The sequence below is a fragment of the Myotis yumanensis genome, unplaced genomic scaffold (assembly GCF_028538775.1).
Source record: "Myotis yumanensis isolate MYYU_CA2020_CCGP unplaced genomic scaffold, mMyoYum1.0.hap1 SCAF_9, whole genome shotgun sequence".
Lineage (NCBI taxonomy): Eukaryota > Metazoa > Chordata > Mammalia > Chiroptera > Vespertilionidae > Myotis > Myotis yumanensis.
In genome coordinates this window covers 73,589,226-73,602,352 of record NW_027223760.1, presented here as the reverse complement: position 1 = coordinate 73,602,352, position 13,127 = coordinate 73,589,226, and the positions used below count along the sequence as shown (strand labels likewise).

The following is a 13,127-nucleotide window of genomic DNA, read 5'->3' as shown; positions in this document are numbered from 1 at the left end:
TTGTTAGTTTTAGATAGCAGTGTTATGCTAGATTCATAAAATGATGAAAGGAGTGATTCCTATGACATGTCAAACTTTATCATGTCCAAACATCCAGTAAGGGTAGTTCTATCCTTCCTGTTTCTCAAACCAAAAATCTTGGCATTGTTCTTCTGCTCTATTATTCCATATCTCATTCATCGGAAAACCCTGTCTGTGCTACATTCAAAATATGTCCATAATCTCACTCCTGGGTGATTGCCATGGGCCCCCTGACTTCCTAGAACAGGGTCAGCAAACTTTTCCTGGAAAGGGCCTGATAGCAAATACCTGACTTTACAGGGCGCACAGTCCCTGCTGCAGCTCTACGCTTCTGCTGTTGCAGGGCAGAAGCTGTCACAGGTAATAGGTAATCAGTGGGCATGGCCAAATTTTGCTGTTTGCCAACCACTTCTCTCCAGGGGAGGCTGTTCTCAACACTGATGACTGTAATCCTTTTAAAATGTAAGATCGTGTCACTCGTCCATTGGAAACCCTCCAGTAGCTTCCCATCTCACCAGTTAAAGACAGAATCCTTACAATGTCCTACAAGGAAGGGCCTGATCCAATCAGCTGTCTAGCCCTATCTCCTCCCTTTTACTTTCACTCATTCCCCCATCCTCCATATCTCTCTCTCTCTCTCTCTTCCTCTCTCTCTCTCTCATTCAGCTCCAGCCACACAAGCTCTTCTCTGTTCCTAGAACATTCTAGGCTTGCCTCCACCTCAGGGCATTTGTACTGCTTGTTACTTCTGCTGGAGTCTCTCTGCCTCCAGCTATCCACCTGGATAAGTCAACTCTTTTAAGTCTTTGATCAGATGTCACTTCTTAATGAGGCCTTCCCTGGACATCCTAATCCTATTTACATGTCAACCTTTCACACCCTCCCCTGGCACCTCCCATCCTCCCTGCTCAGCTCTCTGTTTTCCATGGCACTAATTACCTTCTGATATACTATACAACTACTCGTTTAAATATGTTGATTGTTTATGTCTATGTTTTCCCTACTAGAAGTAGCTCCGTGAGGTCAGGGTTTCAGTCTATTTTGTTTGCATCCCCACTGACTAGAACATTATCTGTCCTACAATAGGCACTCAATAAACATTTATTATTAGCTAATGAATGGTGGCATGGATGGATCAAAGAAATGCCATAGACTAGAATTTCCTGTATATTTCTTGGAACACTAGTTCCACTGAGCAGAATAAGATGAAGAGTTATATAGTCCAGGTGACAGAATTCTGCTCATTATTGAACTCTTCAGGGAAGTTAAGTGTCTCATCAAGTCATGAGCAATACTTCACAGGAAATATTCAAGCAAAGCCTATAAGTTAATGACCAAAGATGTGCAAGTTATTCTTGCAGCAGGTTGGAGAATGGATGATATGACCACTGAAGTGCCCCAAACACCAGCCACCCCAAGGTTCTGTGATACTTTCCCAGTTGTTTATTAGTAGTGGTGATAATATGGTTTATTCAGTTTATGACAAAAACTTGTGTTTTATTTGAAACAGGTAGTTTTCAATAGCTCATGTGAACATCTTATTAAGCTACTACTTTTTCCAATCTGAAGGTTTTATTCTTGGAGAAAAATTGAAAACACTAGTAGGAACTATTGGCAAAAGAGCCAGAATATTTGTGCATCTTAAAATATTTGTATCTCAGCTAGAAGTGAAAGTCACTCTCAAAAACAAATGGAGCAATAAAGTCCTTGTACAAATTGGTGGGTGAAATACATCTAAGGCAACCTCTCTTTTTACATTAAGCCTTTTTATTTTTTACTAATTTTGTTTATGTTTTTTTTTATTTTGCCTGTATTTTTGTTCTTTGAAAGAAAGAAAAATGTTGTTGTTGCCTTTCTTTCTTTCTTTTTTTTTTTTAAAGCCAAATGTTACCAGTTAAAGAATAGGTCAATGTGCATATGTAGTTACATGACCAGATGAGTGGATGTTCTAAACATAATGATTACTCTTCCCCTTCCAGAGGTTCAACAAAGAAATAAAGGGTAAATTGGTCTTATAAAGATTTATTAAATTACCCTCCCTAGATTCCCATCTGACATGGATAGGCTGTGTGCCACACTTGGGAGAGGAAGAGAGGGGTAAAGAGGATACAAGAAATGCTTGCTTTTGCATTTTTGGAATCACTCACGCTCTAGAATACATTGACATGCCATTAGTAGCACACACATAGTTCTCTTAAGTTAAATTGTGTCTCTTTCAAAAATAATAAATCTTTACCCATTAACTAAAATTCTTACAGAAAGAAATACTATATACTACCGTATAAGAATTTTGCTTTTCTTCTTAGGCTATTCTCATTTGTTTCTTCTGCATCCTTTTAATGGAATTTGTAGGTCTCTTGAAAGGTAAGGTTAAAGTTTACAAGTCTGGCCTGCACTCAATAACAAAATTATTTGAAATGCAGGATTTTGCTGTTGCTTCTTGCTCAGGAAAAAAAAAAAAAAATCCGTATTTCACACTTAACCAAAATCATTCTCCATTCATATCCAAGGAATCAAAGATACTACACTGTTTAACATACTAACTTCTCTACTTGCCATAATCTTTACTCCCTTTGGAATTCAAAATAGTGATGATTTTTATCTTTCTTCAGTTCTTCCTTTGTTAATGCTTGTGATTATTTCTGAACTGTTTCTAAATCAGGAGCCTGAATCTGACATTGACACACATGCACAATAAGCCATCCACCTACTGAAGATTTCATGATTAAGCCATTTCTGTGCCTGATTTTCATTCCAGCCACACCCCAGTCATTGGAGTCAACCTGATGATTAGATTTGGCTAGAGAAGCTTGGGACTCCATCTGCTTTGTCATAATCAGCATGCATGACCTTTCAGAACAAAGCATTTTATCAAAATACCAGTCTTGACGAAAATTTCTTTTTCTTCCAGTGATGCAGAGGACCACAAGCCTTTGAAAAAAGGCAGCCGAACACCGTCAGACAGGACCGTGAAGAAAGAAGACAGTGATGATAGCCTTGTTGACTATGGAGAGGGAGTGAATGGCCAGTTCAATGAGGATGGCTCCTTCATTGGACAATACAGTGGTAAGAAAGAGAAAGAACCAGCTGAAGGAAACGAAAGCTCAGAGGCACCTTCTCCGGTCAACGCCATGAATTCCTTTGTTTAATTTGTAAGCTCTTTGCCAATATCCCATTCCTCTTAGACGGTTTATCTTAAGCACTTGTCAGGCAGCCTTCTCATACTGTGAACATAGAGGCAGAAAGTACACATTCTACTGTATGTTAGCACTATGAGAACAGTTAGAGCAAGAACATAACTCAGTCAAATGATATGTGAATGTGAACTGCAGTGCAAAGGGCATACTTTTTCATTCACAATAGGCATTCTTGATTTTCTCAGAACTGAGAAAAATAATACACAGATCACGTTATTCCCTCTTCAGGATACAGTTCAATATGATGCATGAAAAATGCTGCACAGTTAAAGGACAGACCTGCGTGTGCTATGAAAACATGGTTTGATACTTTGTTTATACTGTTCTCAGCTGAACCCCCTAAATATGAATTCCGTTTTCATTGTCAAGAGTGTTACTGTAGTATTCTCTAGAACTTCAATGTCTTTGTGGACATTGCTGTGAAATTGGTGACTCTGTGTCTAGCTGTTAGTCTTTTTGGGAGACTGTTAGGAACAGGATGTACAGTATATACTTGCTAAATGAGTTAATCATGACCGTCGCATTTGCTGATGCTTACTGAGACTCTGTTACCTGCTCTTTGCTCTTGTTACCTCGTAGCCTTCTTAATCTTCCAGGTATTACAGCAGTACAGTGTTCTACTTTTTACATCATCTCTATGTTCAGTTGTTTTTAGGCATAAACAAGGTGTATTGCAATGCATTTTGGCATTAGTGCCAGACAAAAAGAATCACAGACGAATCACTCCCATTCAATTTCAAAACGTATTCCAGAAAGCACAGGGCAAGACACATGCAGTGCCTTCAGACAAGCATTCCATAACACATGGCCTTCTGCATCGAAGGTACAGTTGACTCAGAGTCCTAGATTACTGTCATGGTCTAAAAGTAACTTCTAAACAGCAGAGATCATGAAAACTTGCGATGCTGGGGGAAAAAAAAGGAAATGTGAAAAATAAAATTAGTAAGACAACTTATTTTAAGGAGCATTTCCCCATCACATAAAAAGAGAAACGTTATCACCAACTGGATACATGATGATTTTGGGGGGAGAAGGGGTCTTTTATAGTTTCTACTAAAACAAGTCCCATTCAGTAAGACAGATGTCAACTTGGTGTAAATTTTTAAAAACCACAAGTTATTCCAAAACTAAAAGCATACAACAGCATGCCACCAGGAATATATTCTTCTTTAAGTCTCTACCTATGTGGCAACTTTTGAAACTCTCTGCATTAAAAGACCTGTATGCAAACTGCTGTGGACACATTTCAGAACCTACAAAACCGGGTAAGTGCTAACAAGGCCCAGAGTCAAGCGGATTACTATCTGCAGCTTCAAAACACCCATATATATGCTACCATATTTATAAACAATATCTATCAAATGGTTTGCCTCCACATAGGAAATTCTATAACAACCTATGGTTGAAGGAATGCTCAGTTTCATTTGCCAATAAATTGGTTTCTCATAACTTGCATCAAGTTTAATTTTAAGTAAAGCTTTTTATATGTAGATATTTTGTTGAATTTGTACATACACTTAAAATGTAGATGCTATATGCTTATGGGTGTCACATACAAATAAACATGCAAACAGTGTTTATGTGGTACTGTATAAGAAGTTAGCTAATTAATACAGTGCATGGGATCGGAAAGCATTTCAATACCTTTGGGTTTTTAGTTTCCTCTTTTGCTGTGAAACTGAACTAGTGAACTATCCTACACATGGACAGCAAGTTTCTAGATGAACTCCTCCGAGCTTTGCCTGTGGGGCTCAGTAACCTAGTCACGTGGCATCTTTGATACATGTGGGTAAAGCACAGTTTGAAGCAATCCCAGGTAAAGATGGCCCTAAATGCTTGTGTGTCTCCTCCTCTGCTTTTCACAGACCAGCCTTTCTAATGGAACCAGGCTTGCCTTGGTATCAGAGAGCACAAAGATAAACGTTACTTTAAATTTGCCAGTGTTTGGGGGAAACAATAAGAGTACAGGTTTTACTCTTCCCTAACGGTAGATGCTAAATTTACCTGTGCATGAAGGGGTCACTTCTGTAATAGTGCAACAGATTTTGTATTAAAAGTTAAATGTGGTTTTAAAAGTCCCTCTCTTTTGTAATATATCATGTTCCTAGTGGGGTGTGAGTGTCCGATGGTTTATGTAACGGTACAGGCAGGTACGACTGGTTTTCCATCAAAAAGTAACTATTAAACAGTTTTGATCTCTTTGTGATTTCTAACTTTTTCAAACATATATTTCCTAAAGTTTTAAAAATAAGGAAAGTTTTTATTTTTACTTTTTAAAGCGCACTATATGCAGAGAAAATCAAACACAAAACTGGACACATTATAACACAGAGGTAATAACATAGGGCTTATCAAAAAAATGTCGATGAAACGCGGGAGTAGCTATTACCAGCCTTTGAGACCCAGTCTGAGAAATCGGGGGCTGCTTCCTTTCCTGGAGCCTGCCCCCCACAGGCCTGGTTCCAGGCCTCGCCAGCCTGGCTCCCGCTGCCCGAGATCGCCACTCTCCAGCCACAGACACCTGCAGTGCCTCACCCTTTCCTTCTCGGTGAGACAGCTTGGGCATTTACAGATGTTACGGGTATGTCATCCACTTGCTTCTCCTCGGCCCTGTGCCTTCCATCATCTCAAACCTGTCTAGCTCTGTGAACTGCCAACCTCCCGTTTGTCCCGCTGTTCCACCACCTGCCCTTACTCACCTGTGCCCTGGTCCCAGCTTTCCACCCACAAGACCCCCTGCTGGCACAGAGCTCCCCCTAACAGTTATTTGGATAACAGCATGCTACAGTAGTCACCCGCTTATCCACGCAGGATATGTCCAGGAACCCCGGTGGGTGCTTAAAACCTCGGATAGTACCAAACCCTATACATACTATGTTTTTTCATATACATACATATCTATGATAAAATTTCATTTATCATTAGGCACAGTAAGAAATGAATAACAATAACTAATGGTAAAATAGAACAATTATAGCAGTGATGGCGAACCTATGACACGTGTGTCAGAGGTGACACACGAACTCATTTTTTTGGTTGATTTTTCTTTGTTAAATGGCATTTAAATTTATAAAATAAATATCAAAAATATAAGTCTTTGTTTTACTATGGTTGCAAATATCAAAAAATTTCTATATGTGACACAGCACCAGAGTTAAGTTAGGGTTTTTTCAAAATGCTGGCATGCCGAGCTCAAAAGGTTCGCCATCACTGAATTATAGCAATCTACCATAATGGAAGTTATGTGCATGGCTTTGGGACCATTATGAAGTAAAATAATAACTAGAACACAAACACTGTGACACCAGACTGCCGATCTGATAACCACGACACTAGTAAGTGACGAATGGGAGGGAGCATCTACAGCATAGAGACGAGGGACAGAGGGATGATTCACACCTCATGCTGGTCGGAGCAGGATGACGCCTGGTGGTTTGCCGTTTAAAACTCATGACTTGTTTATTTCTGGAATTCTCCAATGAATAGTTTTGGACAGCCATTGACCGTGGGTAACTGAAACAGTAAAAGGCAAAATTGCGGATAAGGGGGACTGCTGAATGTCCGTCGACGGTAAAATGCTCTACAAACCTTAGGATTTCTAGCACGGAGAGCATTCCCTTCGGAACAGAAGGTTGGGCCCTGCACTTCACACTGTGGGCCCAACTGACAGTCTCTGTCCTGAGGACGCTCATCAGGCACAGCTCTGCTCAGCAGCAGGGGCTGGCAACCCGGAAGCCTGACCACAGAAAGCGTTGGTCCATTGACACCTCCTGGTTCAGATGGTCTGTAGTGGGCCTGGCTTACTGTTAGTGGCGGGTTTTGGAAATGGCTTGTGGAGGCAAGAGGCATACAAAGAACTGAATTCTCACCCAAACTCAGCCAATCCCTCCCTCTCACAGATATTTCTACACGTGACCACCAGGGGGCTCCCGTGCTTCGCTCAGTGCAAAAGAAACTGGGAAAGTGGATGCTCTGGAGAAACTGTGCAAACTGCCTTTGATCATCAGAAGGTGGTCTGACAGCAGAAAGCGATTGCCTGCTGCCACCCGGGGAAATGCGTTTGTCACTTCCTCTGGCGGGTTCACAGCTTCCAGGGAGTAGCCGCTGTGAGCCTTGTTAATCCTCGTGCTGACTGTGGCCAGGTGGCTGGGCTGGTCAGCAGGAGAAGGAAGAGGAGTGTGCCTCCTGCCTCTCACTAGGCACTCCTTACTGCTGCAAGTGGTGGGGGGGGGGGGGGGGGGGGGAGCATGTCCTTAATATGTCCCCCCTTTCTCTAGAGCATGCCATTTTGACTGCCACCAGTGCTTTGATATTGTGTGATTGATTGGCCAGCACAAAAAACACAGTTTACACAAACACACCGCTTTTATTTCCACACTTTTTTTTTAAAGCAAGAGAGGGTGAGAATAGTACCAGAGTGTTTACATTGAGAAAACAAATAGTTCCCAGGTTGAGATAGAAAGAGACCAGAATATACATTCCAACTCTGCCATCAGCTAACTGTGTAACCATGTGTAAATGGAACCCCCCTTATCTCCCATCTCTAAGCCTCCATTTCTTCAGAAAACAGATGAGTTCTAATACCCCTTTCTGCTTAAATCCCACGGTTCTAAACTGCCCCCCCCCCAAAAAAAACACACACACAACAACAACAACAAAAAACCAAACTTATTTAGAGCACCTATGACAGGCATTTGCTAAGTGGGGAGGACACAAGATGAGCTAAACCAGATGTGGTTTCTGCTCCCATGGTGCCTGGAATCTGTTGTGAGAAGACAGAATTAATCAAATAACCATCTAAACGAATGTGTAACTCCAAACTGAGCTAAGCCCTATGAAGGGAAGGCACGCTATTCTGTGAGAGCACAATGGAGGAGGCCGACCTGTGCCGAGTGGTCAGGAGCTCCCTGAGGAAGTGCGAGCTGAGAGCTGAGGGACAAGTGGGAGAAGAGAAGGAGAGACAAAGGCCCGTGTGCTAGGGGCAGACTCTGGGGCCAGGCCATGCTGGAATCTGAGAACCACAGGACAGGTTTTGTATTTATTCAAGGAGCAGTGAAAGTGGGGAGTAATTATAGCTGTTGAAAGGAGGAGTTCTACGATCAGATCTGTGTTTGGGGAGGAGGCAGGATTCCTGGGATTCAGGTGGAGAACGGGTTGGAGGGGAGCCAGAAGACTGACAGGAAGGCACCAAGAAGCTTCGCAGCAATGTAGTCAAGAGATGGCTCAGTTAGGATCTGGGTGGTAACGAGAGAGGAGGAGAGAAGTGGTGGGTTCTAAAGATATTCAGGAAGCAAATTGATGGGAGTAAGAGATAGGCTATGGGAAGTTGAGGGTAAGGGAGGCTCTTAGATTTCTGATTTGTGTAACCAGATATGAGGTTCACTGAGGTAGGAACATCAGAAAAGAACCAGAATCGGGGTAAGTTATGAGTTCAAGTTATTAAGTGAGGAGTTTGAAAAGCCTCTGAGACAGCCAAGTAGAAAAGACTAGTAGGAATTGGATATATGGGCTTCATGCTCAAAAGAAACATGTAAGCTGATGAGTAGTTATTGAAGCCATGAAGCACTGATGCAGGTTCCTAGGGAAACAAAATATAGACAGGGCTGAAGCTTACACCCAATAAGAAAAGCATGTGTATAGATGGAACTCTAAAGGAGATGAATAAACGAGCCAGAGAAGTTGAAAAGAAATGAGTTGTGTTGTCTTGGAAGGAAGTGAGAGAGACCATTTCAAGAACAGAGAATGGTTTACAGTGTCACATGACGCTGAAAAATCAAGCAAAATAAGGATTGGAAAATACTTTCTAGATTTGAAGCCATGGAGGTCATCTGAGACCTCAGTAGAAGCTGTTGGGTGGACTGTGGTCACAGACTGGAGTGAGTCGAGGAGTGAGTAGAAGATGAGGAAATGGAGACGATGAGATTTGCCATTACCACATGGACAACCCATCTGCCCCTGGCTCAGTTCCTTGACATCTCTACCTCCATACTATAACCTAAACATCCCACTCCCCACCCACAACCTCTCCTCCAACCTACTGTCCCCTCCACTTTCTCTCAATCCTTTACCTGATTTCTTTTTTCCATCCCTTTTCCAGCATGGATTTTATGATTCATTATTTTTAATTTTATGTTTCAATTACAGTTTACATTCATAGAGTTCATTATTTTTGAAACGCTCTTGCTTTACCCCAAAGTCCTTTGCCCTCTGTCTTTTCTAAATACCTGGGGAGGTATTGTGTTACCCAAGATACTGTCTACTATCTGCTTTCTACTGCCTGCCCCTAGGAGCTGAAAGAGAGAACAGAGGTCAGCATCATTATAAAGTCATAAATATTTTCAAATGGTTCAACTCTTCACACTGCATAGTAGACCAGCTAATTTTTCTCAGGTTAACTTACATTCTAACACTCAGTAATGATTACTCCAGATCTTTTCTACTCAAACATTCAACCCTGCCCCTTCTCCCAGCCAGCCTCACACATCACCCTCAAACAAAATGATTTTACATCATAATGAGCTAAAACAAGAAAAAGAAAGGCAGATATGGGAATTCCCTCATCTTCTACCAGTAAACAAAAATGCCTGCCTCAATATGCTTCCATCTTCGACTGCAACCAGAACCAAGGGTCAGCTACCTGCTGCCATAAAAGCCAAACTCGTGAGGCAGGTGCTGATGAAAAGGAAGGTGGTTTATTCAAGTGCCAGTCACCTGAAAAGATGGGGGACTCTTGTCCACATCTCTACATCTCAGTGCAGGCAGAGGTTTTTATAAGGCGAGGGATGGAAAGCAGAACACAGAGATCAAGGAGAGGGGGTTGAAAAATGCTCTACATGCAGATCAGCATAGTCCATTCTGATAATGATCTCAAAGCTGGGCAAGTGATGGTCTGGCGGGCATCATCCTGGTCTTCGTTGTCCTGGTTCTACATCATCCTTGTTCTACAGTTGACGGTCAACAAATCTCCCAGAACTGGAATGACTGAAGGTCAGCATCTGCATCTTCTGAAGTTAATTTCTAGGATTCTTATGCAAACATGCTGTTTATTTACAAGCTGCATACTAGTCAGAGTCAGCATTTACAGAGACAATGTAAAGAGAATGGTGGGGTGGGTTACAGTTCCCCACAATTACACTATCTCCTGTGAAAATGGAGGAGCCATCCTTCCTCCTGTCATGGGTCAGTCCTTCTTGGGTCTGAAAAACTTTCTTCCCCTAGGTGGATTCTCACCCATCAGTCACCGCTTCTTCTGTTCAACTGGGTTTTCTATTGACATTTAAACACACTTGAAGTTTCTCGAATCTAAAACAAAAAGACCCCTTTGAAACCTTTGATTCCCCACAAATACACTCCCTTCAGTCATCATGTTCTCTCCTCTACTTCATGGTCAAAAATGTTGAAAAGTTGAAATAATAACCAGGAAAAATAAATGAGAATAAGCATAGAAGGTACTGTTTGCCAGACAGTGCTTTCTTTGTTTCTTCTATAGCCTTAACATGTCTCAAGTTTCACGTCACTTGTCCTATAGACACTGTCTTCCTTCAGCTGTAACCATGTAGCCATTATCTCAGTGAATGACTCAACCTTCTTTTTAAAAAGTCAGAGGTTCTCAGCCAGCACATTGAAATCACCTGGAGATCTTTAACGTCCTAATGCTTGCCTACGCACCCATCAATTATAATTGTCTGACACATGGCTTGGCATCAGCTCCCCAGAGGATTCTAATGTGCAGCCAAGACTGAAACCAATGTAAAGCTCTTGTGTGTGCCCTTAAAGTAGCTAATGAACAATATTTTTAATACATTTCTTTACACATGTTAATCTCAAATTCTCTTGTATTGCTCTCCAAAAACAAACAAACAAACAAAAATAAACCTAGGGGAAATAGATCATACATTGTTGGTGGGGGTATCAAATGGTAAAACAGTTTGGCAGTTTCTTAAAATGTTAAACATAAATTTACCATATGAGTCTGAAATTCCACTCCTAGGTATATATCCAAAAGATATGAAAAAAATGTCTACATAAAGGCTTGTATGCAAATGTGCAAATGTTCATAAAAGCATTAATCATCATGGCCAAAAAATTATTCAAATGTCCATGAACTGATGAATAAATTAACAAAATGTGGTCTATTCATACAACTAAATGGTAAATCCATGCAATTAAATGGAATACTATTTGGTAATTTAGTATTAATTTTTTAAAGTACTAACACATGCTACAACATAGATGACCTTCAGTAACATTAAGCTAAATTAAAGGAGCCATACACAAATACCCTATTTCATGATTCCATCTACTTGAAATATCCTGAAAACCAAACCTATAAAGACGGAAAATATCTTATTGGTTGTCTGAGACTGGGAATGGGAACAAGGATTAACTGTAAATTAGCAGTTGGGTTGTTACCAGAGTGGTAGAAATGTTCTAAAACTGGATTGTGTTGATGATTGCACATCTCGGTAAATTTACTAAAAATCATTGAATTGTATACCTAAAACAAGTGATGTGATGTGTAAGTTATACCTCAATAAAGCTGTTAAGATCAACCATCCCTGGGCTTCTATGTGTCTGAGAAGTGCTCAAGGTTGTGTATAGATGAGTGCGGCAACATGTAGGCCACTCCATGTCCCGTCCTCTTGTTTCCTCAAGGACACATCACAAGACCGGTGGTTCTCAAAGTATGGGCCCCAAACAGCAGCAGCAACCCAGTGTGTTAGAAATGCACATTATCGGCTCATCCCACATCTCCTGAATCAGAAGCTCTGGGAATAGACCAGCATCTGTGTTTTACCAAGTGCTCCGGGCGATTCCAATGACGCTAATGGGTGAGAAACACTGCACACAGTCTACATGCCAGGCTCTCTCCTCTCCCCCCTGCGGGAATAGGAGTGATTTATCTGTTGAGATTAAAAGAATAAACGAGGCTCTTTCCGTAAGAGCAAAGAAGCTGAAATAACCCAAGTGTCCGTCAATAGGTAATGGATGAACAAACTTTGGTATATCACACCAGTATTTATACCAATGAAATACTCATCTGCATTTGTTTTTAAAAAAAGGAATAAACTACTGATAAAGGTAAATCATTCTGCTGAGTGAAAGAAGCCAAACACAAAAATATTATTTTTATGGAACAGGCAAAGCTAATTCATGACAGAAAGCACCAGCAGTTGCCCAGGACGGAGGGAACTTTGGGGGGCTGATGGAAATGGTCTCTATTTTTATAATGGTGCTGTTTATAGGGTTGTATTCATTGGTCAGAACTCAAAACTAAATTCTTAAAATGGGTATGTTTTATTGTACATAGTTCTATCTCAATAAATTTGGTTTTAAAAGGAAAAAAAAGAAAAAGGAACTGGGTCTAAGTGACCCTCTCTCCGTTCCTTCTCTCTGGTCTTCCTACCCAAAGAGGGGGTCCGGGCAGGGGACGTGGGGCAGGAGGCCCTTGTCCCTGCTCCTGTTCGCATGTGGTAAATGCAAGCAGTCAGGACCCAGGCCTGCCTCCTGGAGAAAGATCTGCCAAAAGCCAGCTCTCCCCTGCCTCCCCCAGTGCTGGGTTCCACGGAGAGGCTCTCCTCGGCATCTGAGTATGCATATCAGCTCTAATCCACACCCACAGCTCCCTGGGGAGGGCCTCCAGGTCTGGGAGACAGCCCCTTCCTAATTTATGTCTCGATGTGACAAGGCCATCTTGGGGCTTTTCTGAAAGCTCTCCTGGGCCTAAACAGCCTCGTATTTCCTAGCTTTCAACTCTCCATCCAAAGGAGGTCTAATTGCCAGTTCAGAAGTAACCTATTCAAATATAAATATTCAGTTTTATACTCTGTAACTCTTCCCTTCCCCGATGCACCCAACTCAGTGAATGATACCACATTGGCTCAGGGTACCAAGTAACCCTAGGAGTCA

General features: G+C 41.5%; 1 protein-coding gene across 41 annotated transcripts in view; it reads left to right on the top strand.

Annotated features, from left to right (window-relative positions):
- NRCAM (neuronal cell adhesion molecule) overlaps positions 1 to 5,419 on the top strand; it is a 259,428-nt gene extending 254,009 nt beyond the window's left edge. For all 41 annotated transcript variants that reach the window (XM_070424674.1, XM_070424676.1, XM_070424691.1 and 38 more), the window contains one exon: positions 2,933 to 5,419. In XM_070424674.1, coding sequence (XP_070280775.1) covers positions 2,933 to 3,170 — 238 coding nt within the window. In that variant the 3' untranslated portion in view covers positions 3,171 to 5,419. The remainder of the gene's footprint in view (positions 1 to 2,932) is intronic.
- The last annotated feature ends 7,708 nt before the right edge of the window (positions 5,420 to 13,127 follow it).